This window comes from Ruditapes philippinarum, unplaced genomic scaffold (genome assembly GCF_026571515.1).
Source record: "Ruditapes philippinarum isolate M1 unplaced genomic scaffold, ASM2657151v2 ctg613_1_1_1_1, whole genome shotgun sequence".
Taxonomy (NCBI): domain Eukaryota; kingdom Metazoa; phylum Mollusca; class Bivalvia; order Venerida; family Veneridae; genus Ruditapes; species Ruditapes philippinarum.
The window spans coordinates 60,778-80,955 of record NW_026856642.1 but is presented as its reverse complement, the minus strand read 5'-3'; the positions used below and the strand labels follow the sequence as shown (position 1 = coordinate 80,955).

The 20,178-nt window shown below is 33.6% G+C and overlaps 1 protein-coding gene across 1 annotated transcript in view; it reads right to left on the bottom strand.

Moving 5' to 3' along the window:
• Nucleotides 1-20,178, bottom strand: part of LOC132747199 (insulin-like peptide receptor) — a 60,963-nt gene that overhangs the window by 18,504 nt on the left and 22,281 nt on the right. The window contains exons 6-12 of the mRNA XM_060736531.1: nucleotides 10,397-10,939; nucleotides 6,999-7,177; nucleotides 6,149-6,356; nucleotides 4,288-4,386; nucleotides 3,733-3,880; nucleotides 2,838-3,055; nucleotides 382-511 (exon numbers count right to left, since the gene is read on the bottom strand). Of these exons, the coding sequence (XP_060592514.1) occupies nucleotides 382-511; nucleotides 2,838-3,055; nucleotides 3,733-3,880; nucleotides 4,288-4,386; nucleotides 6,149-6,356; nucleotides 6,999-7,177; nucleotides 10,397-10,939 (1,525 nt within the window). The remainder of the gene's footprint in view (nucleotides 1-381; nucleotides 512-2,837; nucleotides 3,056-3,732; nucleotides 3,881-4,287; nucleotides 4,387-6,148; nucleotides 6,357-6,998; nucleotides 7,178-10,396; nucleotides 10,940-20,178) is intronic.

Sequence of the window (20,178 nt, the reverse complement as noted above, 5' to 3'; positions counted from 1 at the left end):
ACAATGAAAAGCCAAACTTTACCCAGATAAGTAGTAGCACAAAAGATATAAAAATTTCACATTTTGCACTTAATTCTTAAAGCCAAAACAGAGAGATTTCCTTTCAACATTCAGTGATTTTTCTAACTTAACTGGGAAGAAGCCTAAGCCTTTTGATATAAAGTGTAAGTTCAGATTTTTGGAAAAACTGCATGATTTTAAAGAAAATTTCAAAGAGGTCTTTTATTGGAGTTGGTTATATAAGCAGGAAAATCACTGACTGTAGACACAAGATGAAGTAGAATATAAGAAAATATTTCACACTATTAAAGGCGATATCATGTACTCTAATTATCCAGAGAGTAAGAAGAAAACTTCAGTTAAATGGCGAACGAGACTTACGCAACTTTCCAGCTGATTGTGTAACCTATCAGATGACGAGCATCACCCGTAATGTTCATTTTTGTCCACGACACAAAGGCAATATGAGGCGATACCTTCAACGATCTCATCATCAACTTCTGTATGTCACCTGTATAAAAACAAATTTATACACATTCATAAAGCTTGCAGACGACAAAAAATTATTTTATATCAACCCTTTACCTGCTGAATCTGTGTAATGGATCTGCCCAGCTTTAAATTTGGAACAGTCCATTCATATTATAAGGGATTATAAGCTTAGAGCTACCAACTGTAGAATGGTCTGACTGCAGCAATATGCAGACTGACCCAGTGTTGCATCTAGGCCACGGAATTGCATGATTTGCACATACCTTTTGCAGATCTCGCATTTTGATTAAGTCAATGCGCGCCAAGTCACTTATCAGACGATCTTTTCAACTTAATTCAGTTACTCTTCATCGTTTCTTGAACACTTCTGCCATGTTTGTTTTCACTCATGGTAATGGCTAAAATACATACTAAATCGTGTGTAGCACCCGACAGGGTCATCTTGCATTGTATTGACGGTTTGATCTGCGCACCTTACAAGTATTTGTCAATATCTTATATTTTTCTATTTCCATTGTTGAGCAGACGATTGCTGTTAAAAATGCCTAAATGTATAATAAATTAATACTTTCGGTAAGTCATATTGTTAAGGTGCAAGTCCCTCAATTTTTTTTCAAATCCCCCACATTTTTCAATGTTCAATCTCCCATAATAGGAAATTCTAGATGCAACACTTCTGACCTGGTGCTATACTAGTGGCAAAGAGTAATCTGACACTTTCAGCTCCATGCAAGTTATGTGTTACATTTTTTTTCCACATTTATTTTACATAACCATGTATAGATAAAGAAATACATTGTGTAAATGATTAATAAATTAAACCACTACACTAATAACTAAATGTTAAATTGTAAAACAAATAATTTCAGGAAATAACACACGGTGACACCCAATTTCAATTATTGGAGATCTTTATATCTAACACTTTATTTCAACTAAGGAGCATTGGTGGCAGTACTGGTTGGTTCCAGGAGGCCGACTGGGAAGTGCTTAATATAAGTTGCAAGAGCTTGTTTAGCAATCTAGCTTAAATTAAGTATGTTAAAACTAACACTTTATCTACTCTTGTAGCCACATAGGCTTGTGCCTACTCACCTAACAGTGCAGGCTTCAGCGTGATATTAACCACCTATTATCATATTACAACCATAAATCTTCATGCTAAAAACATCACTGCAGACTTTGTTTAATACACATCAGCTTATTAATTTTCTAGCGTCGGAACTGATGTCGAAAAAAACCATCATTCTACACCCCACCCCCACTGTAAGACAAATCCTGTGCTTTTTATGACATCATTCTATTACCTTAATGAATGAAGTTGTAAATTCTTACACTTCCATAAGAATAAAGTGTTAAAATAAAAATATCAGTTTACATTTTGACCTATTTTACATGAATGTACAGAGAAAAAAAATCTTAGCCTGGCAGTCATCGCGTACAGAAATATTCAGCTTTTTGGAAACTATAGAAAAATTGGCACAACTTTGTTGACTGCCTTTGTTCAACCTTATTTCCACTGTTGTTTTTTTATCTAGTCTTTACAATGATTTTCATACATGTTTTTGGTAGTATCTCAGTGGTCAGTCCATGATTTATTGAAAGATAAATGACCATAAGATTCAAATGTCGCAGATCAATTGTCACAGACAAATTTTTGCCTGGACAGGGGATCAAACTAGCAGCGCATGGATTACAAGCCTGATGCCTTTCCTATCAAGCTAAACGGGCTGACAGTCTTTCCAGTTACCCTTAATTCAAATATTCTGGTTCTTAATGGCAGCCTGTCAAATGTTCCGGTCCTTAATTGCCTCCGCAGGGGATCAGACTAGCGGCGCATGGATTACAAGCCTGAAGCTTTTCCTATTGAGCTAAATGGGCTGACAGTCTTTCCAGTAACCCTCAATTCAAATATTCTGGTTCATAATGGCAGCCTGTCAAATATCCCGGTTCGAAATGGCAACCTGTCAAATATTCTGGTTCATAATGGCAGCCTGTCAAATATTCCAGTCCGTAATGGCAGCCTGTCAAATATTCCAGTCCGTAATGGCAGCCTGTCAAATATTCCAGTCCGTAATGGCAGCCTGTCAAATATTCCAGTCCGTAATGGCAGCCTGTCAAATATTCTGCTGTCAAATATTCCAGTCCGTAATGGCAGCCTGTCAAATATTCCAGTCCGTAATGGCAGCCTGTCAAATATTCTGCTGTCAAATATTCTGGTTCATAATGGCAGCCAGTAAAATATTCCAGTTCATAATGGCAGCCTGTCAAATGTTCCAGTTCGTAATGGTAGCCTGTGTAAATTCTTATTTCTATTATATGAATATCATGTTAAAACGACTTACATGGCATCTGATCTCCGTTATTGTCGGCCGAGACTTCCTCCGCACTTATCTTATTAATATCGAGCCCAACGGAGGTTACGAATGTTTTGATTTTGTTGTAACATAGTTTTCTATTGTACTGGAACAGGACTGTACCATTTCCAATGGTTAGGTTGCTTGTGACATGTTCCATAAACAGTTCTTGAAGATTCAGGTTGTCGTAGGCATAGAAAACATACCTGCAAATATATCAATGAAAAATTGAAAGGTTTGATCTCAGCCATCCCAATCCATTACAGTCAACAGTTTCTTTTTAGTAGTAAGTAGAAACCAAACTTAAGTTTAGTAATATTTTTATATTTATCCTAGTATTGACTAAGTAATATAATTCATAAGAATTAATTTCCTTCTGATATATTCAAGAATTATACAAAACTTAACTTACATGTTTATATACTATATCATTATATAAGCAATAACTTGGTGTTTATATATGTTGAAATTATATAAGTATTAACTTAAGTGTTCAAATACTTTGAATCAAATGAGCATTAACTTATTAATATAATAATAAGTATTTATATACTTGTTACCTATATAAGCATTAACTTCGGTTTTCCAATACACTTAAAAAATCATATAAACTCTATATGAGCCACGCCATGACAAAAACCAACATAATGTGTTTGCGACCAGCATGGATCCAGACCAGCCTGCGCATCCACCCAGTCTGATCAGGATCCATGCTGTTCGCTATCAGTTTCTCTACTGGTTATAGGTTTTGGTAAGCCAACAGCATGGATCCTGATCAGACTGCACAGTTGCGCAATCTGGTCTGGATCCATGCTGGTCGCCAACGCACTATGTTGGTTTTGTCGTGACGCGGCTCATATACTTCATAGTTATATAAGCTTACTTATTTTGGTGCAACACACTGCCTCCAATTCTCTTTAAATTTTTGAAGCAATGAAGTGAAATAAGAGCCTCAGAGTGGCTTATCATGATATATTCCGTAACCTCCTCAATCTGTGCCAAATTAGCCTCAAGTTCCTGGGCAATCTGACCTGTAAATAATAGAGAAGAATTATAAGTAAATAATAGAATGCCATGTGCTATAATCTGTGAATAAATAACAGAGGGCTTGTTAGATTTAAATTCATACCAATGGTTTCTTTTCAGTTTTAATGGTGGAGGAAGACTGTTAGGTGCCCTTCCGTGCATTATTTCTGGCAAGAACGGGCACCAGAGTAGAACCACTGACGATCTGTAAGCTAGCTGGATAGATTCCTCACATGAAAGAATTCAAAGTCACTGCTGGATTCAAACCCACAGTGGTGAATGGACAAGTGGTTTGAATTTTTACAGATGAACAATTCCAAGCGCCTGATTCACAGTAAGTTATCTAAAGGAATGGAAATTTCATGTGAATCCATGACAAATAAGTAAACAAAACGCAAAAATAAGTGCATACCTCCTTGCATAAGTTTGATATGTAGTGGTCCTTCGACTATGTTGCAGTCTTTTAGTTCTTGTACTGAATTCACACTGTCAATAACTTTCCCACTGCATTCTGTAACACAAATGTTTACATAGTCAAACAAATCTAAATTTTTATCAAATTAGAAATTTACCAGTTTTGGCTCTTTTTGCATCACATTGGCCTGTTTATATCATATTGGCTTGTTTACACCATATTGGCCTGTTTACAACAAATTGGCCTGTTTACACAATATTGGCTTGTTTACATCATAATGGCTTATTTACAACATATTGGCCTGTTCACATCATATTGCCCTGTTTACACCATATTGGCTTGTTAACATCATAATGGCTTCTTTACAACATATTGGCTTGTTTACACCATATTGGCCTGTTTACAACATATTGGCTTGTTTACATCATAATGGCTTGTTTACTACGTATTGGCCTGTTTACATCATATTGGCCTGTTTGTAACATATTGGTGTGATTAAAACATATTGGCCTGTTTATATAATATTGGCTTGTTTACAACTTATTTGCCTGTTTACACCATATTGGCCTGTTAACAACATATTGGCCTGTTTACAACATATTGGCCTGTTTACATCATTTTGGCTCTTTTTACATCATATTGGCCTGTTCAAAATATATTGACCTGTTTACAACATATTGGCCTGTTTACAACATAATGGCCTGTTTATATCATATTGGCCTATTTACAATATATTGGAGCATGGTCTTTGAAATGGTTCATAGCTAAAAGATTATTTGTACATATTGACCTAGCATGCATACTAAAACATCTTGCTTGTAACTAAAACAATTTTTAGGACAGTAAGCTTAACTCTTTGCAGTTGGACAGTTAGAAAATGGGCATAACTCTGTAAAAAGCTAACTCAAGAGTTATGTGAACTGTGATCATCATGTAATATTCACAGAGAACGAGTGTGTATAGCTTCAACCAATTTCCTTCAGTAGTTTTGGAGATAACAACTTGCAAGCAAAATTTTAACCAAGGTGTGATGGCGATGGCAGTGCTAACACCTAGATGACTATAATAGCCCCACCTATTTTTTTAAATCTACTTTCAAATAAAAAGGATGGGGAAACATTCCACGCCATCTGTACTATATGTAGAAAACATAATGGTTGCTTTAAACAAAATACACAAAATGAAGTACAATAAAATCAGTATACTTTTAAAATATGAAACAATTCTCTCCAGCTGGTGTATAAAGTATAAAAAAAGTGTAAAAATAAAGAAAGAAAAAAAGCATGTACACATGTTTTCAGAAGGTTTTCAAGGCTTAATAGATTTTATATTATTAATTCTTACATTAAGCACGTAACGTTATGCAGTGCCTAGACTAGAAAGAAAACAACAGAAAAACAAAACAATCATTATCCGGCCATTGCACTGCAAATATATATATATATCTAGTGCGTAGATCTTGTTATTTGACACGCGTTAAAATCACAAACTGTGAAATGGTATTTAATTTACGACAGTCAGTTAATTTGAAGTGTTTATTGGCGGATTAAATAACAATTAATTGGGACAATGTATGCATCAAACGTCTTTAGGTATTGCATTGCATTTGATGTAATAATTAATTAACTAGCATCGGACAATATGTAAGTTTATGCAATTAACAACATTTCTACAAACTGATAGAAATTCAAGTCTTGTCGACATTATCATAAACCTCTGAATTCCGGAAACCTCTGAATTCCGAACTTTTTGACAAGTCCCATGGGTGTTCGGTTTTCAGAAGTTATACTGTATATATATATGTACTACACTATATTTTAACTGCTATGAAAAAACAGAGTGAAAATATGTGCTTTACTTTTCGGGCATTTTCCTTTGCATAGGACACATTTCTGGTGGTCATTTGAGTCGGTATTATAACCGGGAGGGCAATCAGCGGCACAGAGTCCGGGCTTGCGCTTGTCTGTCGACATGATCAGCTTCAAGAATTGACCATAACCCATCCCTGTCGGGTAATCAGTGAAGTTCAAACACTCCCAATCAAGAAGGCATCTGCGGTTTTTGTACTGAAATATAAATGATCGATACACGTTATAATTTGTCTTATTATTTCCGTTAAGCAATAAAATTTAAAACTTTAGGTCAGAAACAAAGTTAGAACAAAACAGTGTACAATGTAAAATGTATGACTAAATAGATTTCATTCATAAAATATTAATATGTTTATCTAACTTAATTTTATTAAAATTCATGAAAATTAAAATAATCGTTTCTGCATGTGGAACACATGCACATGAAATGGATTCGTTTTTATCTTGAACGATGTTGCTATATATTACATTGGCTAAGACACACTTTAATCACTAAAAAAATAAAACAATTCATTGTTACTGCATTAATTGAAAGTCATCAATTATATATTATTTATATTATATATATTATTTTTGAAATGATGATCTTATTTAATTTAATTTAAACAAATATATTGCATTGAAGTCGTACCCGTTTGAAAAATATTGAAAACAACGGTTGCAATAGCTAACCCATTCCAGTTTCTTTTGACTTCTTGTGGAACTAACCAATACTGGTGTTAACATAACGGGAACCTTGTTGTGACCCAAATAGGACTCGAACCCATGAACCCTTGGTTTGAGAGGCAGACACATTAACCACTTCTTTACTGGTAGGCAATATATATATATATATACCATGTATGTTCCTGCAGTACATCTTTTTGTACATGTAGGAAATCCATTTCCTGTGTATTGCATCACTTGTTTACAAGCTGTGCATTGTTGCGGTGACGGTCCGGTGCAGCCGCCTATACAGTTGGCATCACAGCACGTCTTACCATTGTAGAAACCAGTTTCGCAGTTTGCCGGCGGAGCTGAAATACAAAACAAGTATTAGCAACTTATACAAAACAAGTATTAACAACTTATACAAAACAAATATAAACAACTTATACAACACAAATATAAACAACTTATACAAAACAAGTATAAACAACTTATACAAAACAAGTATAACTAATTTATATAAAACAAAGCAAAATGTTTTCAATTTTATGAGGATCTGGAAAAAAAACACACTTTTTTTAATGGAGATAAATTATGACAAAAATATTTAACACTTACATAAGCATGTTTTTTGGGTTTTTTTTCAAAATGTTAAGCCTTTTTGCTCACCAATTCATTATGAAATCATTGCAATTCTATAATCTAGAGGAAACACTTGTGTTACAAGTCACGATTATGTACATTATAAACAAGTTTGTGGGAACTTATACAATTATTTCCACCAGAATGGAATCAATTTTCAAGGTCATGGAGGGAAAAAAAAGATGATCTGATTCTTAGATAACTTAGAATAATACGCCCGCTTTGAGACGAATATACAATACCTGACAAGGTTACTGTCAAATCTCACACGAGGGCTTTAAACAGTATATTGATCAATAATGTGCAGATGGTATAAATCGCAATTTTTTTTTTGTATTCAAATTTTCTGCATTTTTTTGACAAATGGACAAATAAAAGACAACAGACAAATTAAACAATAAAGCAGGAAAAACAGTGACAAAAGTGTGCCAGAGAATTTCATAACAAAAAAAAATACAATTTCAAATAAACAGTTACCATGCTAATAAAAAAACATCTCAACATATGTTTCCAATTTTTCTTTAGCTATAACTGATATAGAACTACATATCTAGATTTAATAAATCATATAAATTATTAATTTTTTTATTTAAATGGCGAAACAGCTGTTTTTATATATCTTTATAAACAAGACTCCTTAAAGTGAATAGCTTTTACAGTTTCTGAACAAAAAAGGATTTTAACAAAATGGTTAACGAAAGCCAAAAATATTTAGATTTTTGATCTTATAAAGTATATAGATTTTTTGGTCTTATAAAGTATATAGATTTTTTGATCTTATAAAGTATATAGATTTTTGGTCTTATAAAATATGTAGATATTTGGTCTTATAAAGTATATAGATTTTTGACATTTGGTCTTATAAAGTATATAGATTAGTCTTATAAAGTATAGATTTTACACACAAAAAAACCCAGTAAATACAACTGTATTAGTTTGTGGTAGGAGAATGATGTGCCCAGAATTTGACCACAAAGTCATGGAACAAACAAATTACACTGAGAAAAGCTAGACCAAGATAAGAGTTTATATGATATAAATGTCAAGGACTTATCTTAAAGTAAAGGACATTAATTCAAAGAAAAACAGTTTCAATTTCCTGTTAACTTCCATGAAAAGAGAAGACTAATTTAAGTATTGTATAATTTTAAACAAGAAAATACCAGAATTCAAAGCTTAATTTCCTCTGAAAAACAGAGTAAGTACCTATGTATTCTCAAAATTACTTTTACTATAAAGAACACACAAAAGTTATATATCATAAAATTACAAAGAAAGTATTTTGGGATTGTGTTATTTTCCCCTGGAATTGTATATATTGAAAGTTGAAATTTGTAACATTAATTTCACTCATTTTAAAATAACATGCCTTCATCTTCATAACTCATTGCCCATTTTTTTTTTGTCAAAACCAACAAAATATACAATTACATTTGTTTGTGTTGATACATTTTGTTTGTACCTTTAAACATTCATTACACAAGCAATGAATCATGTTTTAAACATGCTCGATTTTTTGTACCTGATGTTTATATACTATATTTAAAACAACACAGGTATCCTTGCACAGTTAAGATGTTGATGTTCTCAGACCTTGTTTTCTTTCCGTTCAAAATAAAGATGTGTCTTTTTTTCTTAATTTTTTATTTTAAATATTCACATATTTTTGAGGGTTTTTTTTAAACATGTTTCATACCAAACAGTTTTACATTAAACGGGTTCATTTGGTGTAATTTTTTTTTTCCACACAAATTATGCAAATAGTGTTATAGTCATTTTGTTAAGTGCATGTTTTGACAATCTGTGTAGGTGTTGGGGGAAAAAATACCATTTTTTTTTTAATTGGTCGATTACAAAATTATAATAATACATGTATGTGTGAAAAATATTAGTCATATTAATAGCACAAATAATTTAACCAATTTTGAAGCTGAAAATGGGTGAATTTTATGAAAAACCTTAATTTCCTGTTATTTTGAGCAGCGTAGCATGTATGGTATCTAGACCAATGTATGATAATTTAATTAACCTATATAGTAACCTACTTATTGACTGAACTTGTACAATTAATTATGAATGATTTCTTGGTACATACTCTTAAATATTTATGTACCACATTTATTTTTCCGTACATAGTTATTATTACATACTTATTATGTTCCACATTTCTTTTTCTGTACATAACATACATATGTTCTACATTTTATCAGTATTCAAAATGCCTACTGATCATGAATAGTGTTAATTTCTGATTAATTGTACATATTTTATTTGCTTGTTTTTTTTTTTCTTATTACATAATTATATATTATATATTTGCCAGAAAATTTTTGTTGACTGCTTTATCTTTTAGAAATTATTCTAAATTACCCATGAATGAAATGTAGCTTGTAGATGCATGTGAATTTGATCGTGTAGGGATATTAATGTATGCGGTTAAGCTTGGATGTGTGGGTCAATGTTGGTGAATTTTGGGTTTGTAGGTGAAGTTGATAAGGGTGTTGATCATGTGGGTGGATAGTTAAACGTGTGCAGGTTAAAGTTGGATGTGTGTGGGTCGATGCTGAATGTCTGTGGGTGAAGATAGGGTTTTTGTGGGTGAAGGTTGGATAAGTATGGGTGAAGGTTGGATGTGTGTAGGTAAAGGTAATTGCATGTGTTGTTGAAGGTTGGATGTGTTGTTGAAGGTTGGATGTGAGTGGGTGAGTTAGATATTTAGGTACACCTGAGTTTTACTGGTGAAATAAATGTTTCCATACATAAATCACTACAGGCACCAGGCCTTGAGTTTATTCACTGACCTTCCTTGACTCATCGTACTTGGTGATACTTAAATACAAAGCAGTGAGAGGACGTGATTCAATGTTGGCAATGCTTACTGTTCAACCACAGCGGTCCCAAAATATAGATAAAATGTGACATAACGGGCTTGAAGGAATACTTACACAACATTTTCTGACAGTCATTCATAGTCCAGCATCTGTGCACTTCTTTATCGAATTCAATGGTCATATCGCATGTATTTGGACAACTATTCACGCATTCTTGTACATCTTTATTGCCTTTAAAGTAGTTCTCTGACATCGTCACTCCCGTTGTTATTTTCGCCCAATCCACTGTCTCGATATAGCAAAGGTTTGGATTTTTCTCCAACCTGACGGCACCTCGAGGTATCGATACCAAACTAGACAGCCCAAGTTCAACGAGATCTGGCATTTCAAAAGCAACCAATGCATAATCACTGAAGAGTCGATCTCCGCGAATTATGGCGAGGTTCGGGAACAAATGATTCAAGCTTCTTAGATCAATGACTCTGAACAAGAGAAGGAACTCCGTTATTTCAATAAGGTTCGGAAAGCTGTATTTCTGGTAGTCTTCCCATTTTCCGGTATCGATCAGTAGGAACGTTAAGTTTCCTTCAATCACTGTACAGTTCTCAAGTCGATTTAAATTCTTTATGTCATTTCGGATATCTATGCTGCCACAAACTGAAACGAGACAAAAAATTCAATTCTTATTTAGCGAGTAAAAAAAACAATTTTAAAATCATAATAGATGATTCATAATAAATTTGTTAAATAAGTGGGTGTGTGGCTTGATTAAAGAGTGAGTGAGCGAGCAGACGGGTGGGCGAGCAACCAACAAGCAAGTAAACAATCAAAAGAGCCATGTTATGCGCATGAGAGAATTGATTTCGTGACTAAACAACTAACAAATCTCTCCAAACTAATGATAATTTTACAAAAGAATGGACAAAGCAAACAAAGCAATAGCTTTTTCAAGCACATAAAACAGGAAAGTTGATCAACACTTAAGAACCATCTTCCCTGAAGCTGATGCCAAAGTTCAAGTACACCCTATTAGGATCTTCCAAAGTGCACAAGCTAAATACGGAATCTCAACACAACAACACAAACCACAAAGCCACAAACAGTGAAAAATGATAAAACTGAAAAACAAAAGACTTAATGTAAACAAAGTAACCACTTTTTACCTCCTTATTGGTCTTCCAATATTTAGATTGCATGGAGACAATATTTCAAGGACACAAGCTTTAATATGAGACTATTTTCTTCCTATTACAGTATACACTCTTATATTTTCTTCCTTATACAGAAACACAAGGCCGTTTGTAAAACTAATATGAGACATTCTAAATATTATTCTTCAACGAAAATCTGAATGGATGTATAAATTATTCTCTTCATTTTCTCATAATTATGTAAAATATGACTATATGGAATATTTTGCCCCCCAGTCATTTTATACTCCGAACGTGTCTACAATATTTTACCCCAGTCTTTTTTGACCCCTAAACATGAAGTTGTCAATATTTTTTCCCAATTTTTTAGTATTTCGATACTGGAGTCCTTATATTCAACAAAATACATTTTTGTTCAATAACTTATCCATAACCTGCTTAAAATGGACCTTAAACTAAAATGTTTAAAAGGCTCAAATTCAAAAGAGGACATTTTTTACTCTATCATTTATTTTGTTTTACTTAAAAAATTCAAGCGAATGTAGAAAGCTGACTGATCAGAGCCGCCAACATGTGTAGAAACTATGTTTGGTTTTTATACGTCTCAAATATTTAATTTAACGTATTTCATCTACATTTTTAATTTTAAACATACTAAAATATTCATTTAGCCCAATTACCAATAATTTTTTTCATTCTGTTCCTTTTGGCCAATTTCCATAAGCTACTTTAGAGAATAAGTTATTTCTGGTGATTAGAAGTTAACAATACTTCTCTGTTTTCATTTCGCTACATTTACGACAATTTTTTCACATTTATCGCTACTGTCTTCAGGTAACGAGCATCTAACTGTAACATTCTCTAAATCCATTATTTAATCATTATAAAATTCATGGTTGCCCTTTCTTAACAAGTAATTTTTTTTTTATTTCTGAGACATCATGTGCCTTTAAAGTACCTATGGAATCCTCTATAATAATTTGCTAATTTAGACAATCACCAGTCAATATATGCACTGGCTGACCTTTACGTTAAAAGATTAGACAAATTTGGTTATCAGTCACGCCCCCTCAGCATGTTCTCAAGTCCATCCTCGTCTCATTCTAATGCATCTCGTACACGACTTTACGTTCATGACATACGCATTTAAAACCTAGAGATGTAAAGCAAACAAGAAAGTGTTAAGATTATTTGGACAAAAATTTAAATAGCCCAATAATTGACCTCTAAATTTGAAATAAATTATACACTATTGCACTTAATTTGAAAACAGTTTTATACACTTTTGTACGTAACAGGTCATTTAAGTATAGAACATAGAACAGAACAAGTGATATTCTTAATTTTAAAGTGTGATTGTACTGAAAATTCAATTACGTCTCAACTGCTTTGTTCTTACTGTATTTTTTATAATCGACTTGTTGTGATAATTTTGAATTTAGTAAAAATATGCCTGAATCTTATATATGGTTCTTAATTGTTTATTCTGCTAAATTATAGGGTAGTTAGAAAGATATTTATTATTGATCAAATGCTGACCATTGTAAATCGTTTATGATGTTCAGTGTTTAGTTATGACCAAAAGTAGTTCCTTTGCACTCATTAAGAAGTGTTGGTTACCAGCAAAACAACGATGGGATATTTGAAAGCCAAACTGACTATTTTATTTTGTAGACACATAACGACATAATTGTATTGGGTAAAATAATGATCAATGTTTGTTGTTATAAATCTGGATATCCTTTGCTTTTGTGCATTTCAAGGTCATCTAAGTGATATATCACCGATATTTTGCCTTGAAATGCCGACAATCAATTCCCTGATAACATTAATAATACAGATAACAAAAATTGATTAGCCCGTTTTAATGGCATTACACCAGCACTTATGACTATATAATACATCATAACTCTATCACCAAACTTTATTCCATGAAGACAACTAAAATATGCGCATTTACGGTATTCAGGCAATTCACGATATAAACAAGTCTGAAGGCCACTGAAAAAGTCGATAACGGTTTAAAATCCAGAACTTTTCCAATACTCAGTCAACAAAGATTAAATGCGAGACCTTTTTGACTCGTCGTTCACCTAGCTTTCATCCAATGGACTATCAGATCAGATGTAAATAAGGTTTGCCAAGTGCTTTTTGTGGTTACTTATTGTTATTTCATATTTTACACATCATTTACCTCGGGTTTAAAATTTTACACTTTCCCTCGATATATTTTTACGCTGTTATTGTCGTACTTATCATCACACTTGTCATCAGTAATTTTTTTATTGTTCAGTTTTTTATAATTTATCTACGGTATACTTCATAATGAGGCAAAAGTTGTTCTAGAAATCGAGAGTGTTTCAATTAGCTTATAGCTGCCAACATTATCAAACTAAAATAAATTAGTATAAACTAAAAGTTGTTATCATATTCTTATTATTTATATCTATACTTCATAATGAGGCAAAAGTTGTTAGCACATTCAACTCTTAACTAAAAATAACCTGCAGAATTCTTTAAATGGTCTTGTCCAGTGAGCTGCCATTTTTGTATTTGGGAACAGTTTATTATAGATTTTGGGGATATTTAATTAGGCTGATCACCCAACCTTACGATTGAGCTCACTGCAGCCTGGCAGGGCTCCATAATGCATGGTGGTAAAGGTCAGTTAATCCCAGTTATATATGAATAGTGTCTCATCTTTAAATGGAAAAACCATGTAATCATTTAGGGAAAAAATCTTCTAAATACTGCGACTAACACAAACATGCAGACAACGGGGCACATACAGTTCGCTGATTGGTCGCATTGACGCATAATATTTTATAATCCTGCAGAGTCTTCGAGGACAAGTAAGTAAAAAGACATTTGAATCAGTACAAGGGAAGGTCATATTATATACATGTACATTAATTTTTTACACTTATTTTCCCCCCACATTTTCATGAATGGACTTGTCCTCCATCTTTTAATCTGGACAAAACCATTAATCATTTTTAGGGAAAAAATCTTTAAATAACTGCCGACTGAACAGCAAACAGTGCAGACAATGATCAGGTGGCACATACGAGTTCGCTGATTTTGGTCTGCATTGATCGCATAGATAGTTTTTTATAATCGCTGCCAGCAGTCTTCGAGGACAAGGTTAAGGTAATAAAGTACCAGTTTGAAATTCAGTAAAGGGAAGGTTCATAATTATATACATGTACATTAATTTTGTACACTTTATTTTTCCCCCCCACATATTTTTTAGCAAACTGTATACTTATCACCAATACAAACAATACTTCTATTACTATGTCTGCATCATGTACAGAGGACATTACACTGTCTAGGCAAGAACTACAGCGAATGGTCGATATAATTTACATGTATATGTAAGGTCAGCGTCTAAATGCACTTTAACTTCATACAACAGCTTCCCAAAACTTTCTTGGTATTATTAAAAAAATTCAATTTCTCTCAGCGTACTTGCTTCAATTTACATAATAGCTAATAACGATAAATTATGTCAAACTTTGCACTTTTCAAATTTTAGTTATTATAATACTGAATTGTTCCTTTTTCTATTTTAGTTATAATATTGAATGGTTCCTTTTTCTTATTGTTTCTTTTAACAATACAGGGCCATCATTTCATAATTTTTAGGGCTGCATTATTCAACCTATTTCCCTCCTTATTAAAACATTTATTTTTCCCTTCTTATTTCTTTTTTTATAAAATCCCCTTATTTTTTTTTATTTTTTTTTCAATTTTACCTCCTTCAAGCAGAAGAACTTTAACAATAGCAAATTGAAGTTCACTTGTTTTGCTAAATATAATACTAATACTTATCATTGTGAGCATTCTTGTTTACACTGCAGACAATTCCCCTTTTTCTTCAAAACAACTCGAAATTCCCCTACTTGAGGGCACTAACCCCTGTCCCTTATAATAAGATAATTACGGCCCTGGTGTAATCTATAATTATATTTTACAAGATCAATTAATGAATTTTAAAAGACTGTTAGTTAATGGGCAGAAAAATCCTGTAAAAAACCTTCTAAAAATACTACCAGACTGGTATTATGACATCGAGTAAAAGGAAATGCCAAAAATGTTCACTTTATACAACAGTCTTTTAAAGACAAAGCCTGTCATTGCAAAAATAAAATCAAAATTAATTCATGAGCAATTTTATTGACAATTTAAAAAAAAAAAAAATAAAAAAAAATAAAGTAATTAATTGAGAAAAAACACTGTAGAAGGTCTTTTTATCACAAAGAAAGTATTAAGTAGGGCCCTGCTTGACAGCTTACAATTTTCCATCTCATTTTCTAGTTTTCAATCTATTGATTTTTGAAATTAATTAAGCCATAAATCTGAAGTCCTATAATTTCATTGTATGGCAGCTGTTAAAGCCATATAACCAACAATCATCTGAATGCTGCCATGGCAACAGTTCTGAACCACTTGCCCCTCAACTCTGTGGGTTCGAATCCCAACAGGGAATGTCGCCATAATTATGACCTCTACTGTGTCAGTGTGACATAAAACCCCCAAATTAAAAAACAAAAACATTTTTAATTGAATTCTGTTAAAATAATTAATGAACATTTCTGACATTTCCATTATATTTCTTTGTTTACATCAGGTTATATAATGTTGTAAGTTTAAATGACCCAAGATGCTAAGCTAGGGTTATATAAACATAGCAAACAACCATTTATCCAATGTTATACAAAATTATGTCAAAAATCTTTATTACCGATTTGAAAAACTAAAAATTTTGAGAAAAAAAATGAAAAGAAATGAGCCGTGTCATGACAAAACCAACATAATGGGTTTGCAACCAGCATGGATCCAGACCAGCCTGCGCATCAGCGCAGTCTGATCAGGATCCATGCTGTTCGCTAGCAGTTTCTCAACTTGTTATAGGGTTTGTAAGCGAACAGCATGGATCCTGATCAGACTGCGCAGATGTGCAGGCTGGTCTGGATCCATGCTGGTCGCAAACCCATTACATTTGGTTTTGTCGTGATGCGGCTCAAATGTCTTGATCGACTACAAACATGGCAGTATTAGAAAAAGTCACGAGAGTGTACAGAAAAAAAAAAAAAAAAAAAAAACTCGTCATGCAAAAATACTGAGAAAAATTGTGTTTTTAACACCTTTGGTGTGTCACACACGTCACTGTGGTCACCTTAATATGAACAGTCATCATCACCCTAGGGTTACAGGTTATATGTCAGATATATATTTCAATGTGAAAAAAAAATTACCCTTACTTAACAATTTATCAAAATGAATATATAGAATGGGGGAGGAGAAAAACACACTACCAGCAACAGGTGGGTCTGAATTTTTTATTTTGTAACCACCGGTTTCCAGTTTCAGAATTATTGATTATCTCCTTCATGTCAATTCATACAAATGTTATTGATTTCTTTTGTTCTCGTTTTCAGGTGTGGGGTGGGGGGAAAAAAGGTGTTTGTTGGTTTTTTATTTCGTTACATCAACATGGCAGCATGCCTCCAGATTCATGCTAATTTTCATGAAAATTTTGAAAATGTATTTAAAAGTAAAATACTGTGAAGTGAACAAAGAAAGTAATTTCCACACTGCAAACGGCACTTACAATCCACGTAAATTACCAAAGAGGGGTCAAAATATACATAAATACCTCTTACTGTGTTAGTAACGCAGTAGAATTATAGTGATTGATACTGCAAAATCAGTCATTAATCACACAGAACATGTAAATAATAAATTAAATATTGAATCTTTTTACTTTTCTTAAGATCTTGTTAAATTTTTCTAAAGTTTGAATTTCTTGAAATATTTTGGCTCATCTGGAGGCAAGCAGCTTTGAAGAGTAGTTCATTTAGAAATATTTTTAAACATTAAATATTTTCCATTTTGTAAGGCAGATTTATGCCCCGGTCACATATTCACGGATAATGCCACGGAAGAGCTACGGTCTAATCGTTCACGGATTACTACGGAAAAGTGAAATTCCGTAGTCCGCTACGGTTCCAGTACGGACACACAACGGTATGAGTACGGAGTCCGACGGATTTACCACCAAAAGCCCCCCGGAAAGACACGGATTGTTACGGACCGACACGGTTTGATACGGACCGACACGAATCAGGACGGACGCACTACGGATACACTACGGTCTGCTACAGTATAAGCACGGGTTGGTACGGATAAGTACGGTCTGATACGGAGAAGAACGTATTGATACGGAGAAGAACGAATTGCTACGGATCTATACGGACCTAATACATCCGTCCACAACCTCTTGTTTGCTCATTTTCAAAATGCCTCAAAAGAAAAGAACACCTAGAAAACGAATTGCATCGTTCAATGATTTTGGCGGAGATGATTCAGCCTAATCGCGTCTGAACCCCGAGACACATCAGGTCCAATTAAAGTGAATTTCTTGAAGGACGCTGGATCCTCAACAAGTTCGGCCATGAGAGCCTCATACTAAACATGAAGCGGTCTTCGTAAAAGCCAATCTCTAGTCCACCATCTCGTCTGTCTTCTCTTACCTGATTAGATATGGACTAGTAATCATTTATGAAAAATGTTGATCAATACTGCTTCTCTTTTAATTTTAAGATTTGCTGTTCATCTTACAATTACATTAATGATCGTGATGTTATGTTTTTAAAATATGTAAAAAGCTTGTTAATTAATCTTATTATCACTCAAGGGCCAGTGTCCGAGGCTTATTAGACACTTCGTTTTATGTACATATTTACTCCATTTTCACGATCCAATGTTTGTAAAATATGTAACATTAAATGTTATTCTATTTCTTATGAATTGTAGTACATTATTAATATAAATTTACTTCTATGCATGTCATGAAGCAGCTCGACCACTGCCTCTGCATTCTGAGCCATTTCAATATAAAGTTGCAGCCAGTAAATGGCAATTAATATTTATTAAATGTTCCTGCAAATATATATGTCTGTTTTTAACAAGAAGGTAGTATTTATACCCTTGAAAAAGTACATGATACTCAATTCATCCGTACTAAACAGTGGTGGGCCGTACCGTTCCGTACCGTTTCGTGTTGCAACGCAATAAACCGTATAAGACCGTGCTAATCCTTGCCTCTCCGTAGTACAACGTATTACGATCGTGGCTTTCCGTGACAATGCCGTATTAATCCGTATTAAAACCGTAGCTTATACGTAGGGTAACCGTACAAATACGTAGTTCTCCGTACCAAACCGTGGAAATCCTTGACAAGTTGGTGGACTACGAATCAGTACGGACTATTACGGTTTTCATACGGACCAGTACGTATCAGTACGGATTAATACGGACTAGTAGGAATACGCTACGGTTGATTTTTCCGTAGCAAATTTTTGTGCATGTTCAAAAATTGTCAAGGATCGCTACGGATATACAAGGACTACTACGATTGATTACGGTTACAATACGGAGAGCTACTGACCAGTACGGATAGCTACGGACGATGCCGGAATTAATCCGTGGCTCTTTCGTGGGCGTATTCCGTGAATATGTGACCGGGGTATTAGGAATTTTCAGTACAATTTCAAGGAAAAAGTATGCATCTTTGCAACAGTTATTGCGAAATGGTAAAGAAAGATAGAATAATTTTAACACAGTTTAACAGTTTTGATACATGTACCTACTGTTTAAACCCTTAAGCCTTATACTGGCAGTCCAACTGCTACCAGCACATCAGTGCCATGGTCTGAACGGGACTCGACTTTTTTGAAATTTTCCCTTAAATATTATGAATGCTCTGGAATGATGGGCAAATCCAGTCAAGATATAATACTTACCACCGTTAAAGGTAAAGGACGTTAAAGGGTTAAAGGTAAAGGACGTATCAACTTGTAAAGTTAAATATTCCATCTGAAATTTTACCTGACAAAACAGTGAGTGGTTAGCCAGGATAAAATATCTTCTTACACTATTAACAATCATCTGTCTTCGATGACAGAGGAAGGTTCGATGGGTAGCGTATCACAAAACACTATTTTGTGTGAAATATTAATCACCTTTTTACTATGGTTTCAGCACTTGTTTCAATTTATGTAAAATAACTATGACGGGGAAATTACGTTCAGACAGTTGTCAACTGACAGGAAATTGTACCACCAGACTATTCCTCCAGCGTGCGTATTTTATCCTGCTACTGTCAATATTATCAGCTGGATAAAGTCTTGCTTGATAAACTTATCTATCTCCAGTCATTACGTGACTTTTTACGTCACATGGTTAGCCTATGATACTACTGACGTCACATGGTTAGCAGCAAAACAAAACTACATATAGACACTGTTTTATTGGGGAAAAAGTAAGAATGAAACAATTTTATTGAACTCAAAACCATTATCAAAGTAGACAAATGCAGGATAAATCGAATACATGGTTGTTCTCGGGATGGAGAAGGTTTATCCAGTTCACTGCTAAGTAAAGCTTGGCTCGCTAAAGCTCACCAAGATACACTTTCTCGCTCACCGGATAAACCTCCATTCTGACATCAACCATGTATTCTCTATTTCAATATTCTAAATGGAAAAGTAAAACGTCTGTGGTGTTTTTTGTTGTTTTTTTTTATCCAAATCTACAAATTTTTTTCAGACCAATATAATACGCTTAAAGACTTTCAATGCAATCAAAGATCTGCAATGCAAAGTCAAGAACTGAACAGTCAAAATGTCTTACTAAAAAAGGGGCATAACTCTGAAAATATAACTTTCAGAATAATGC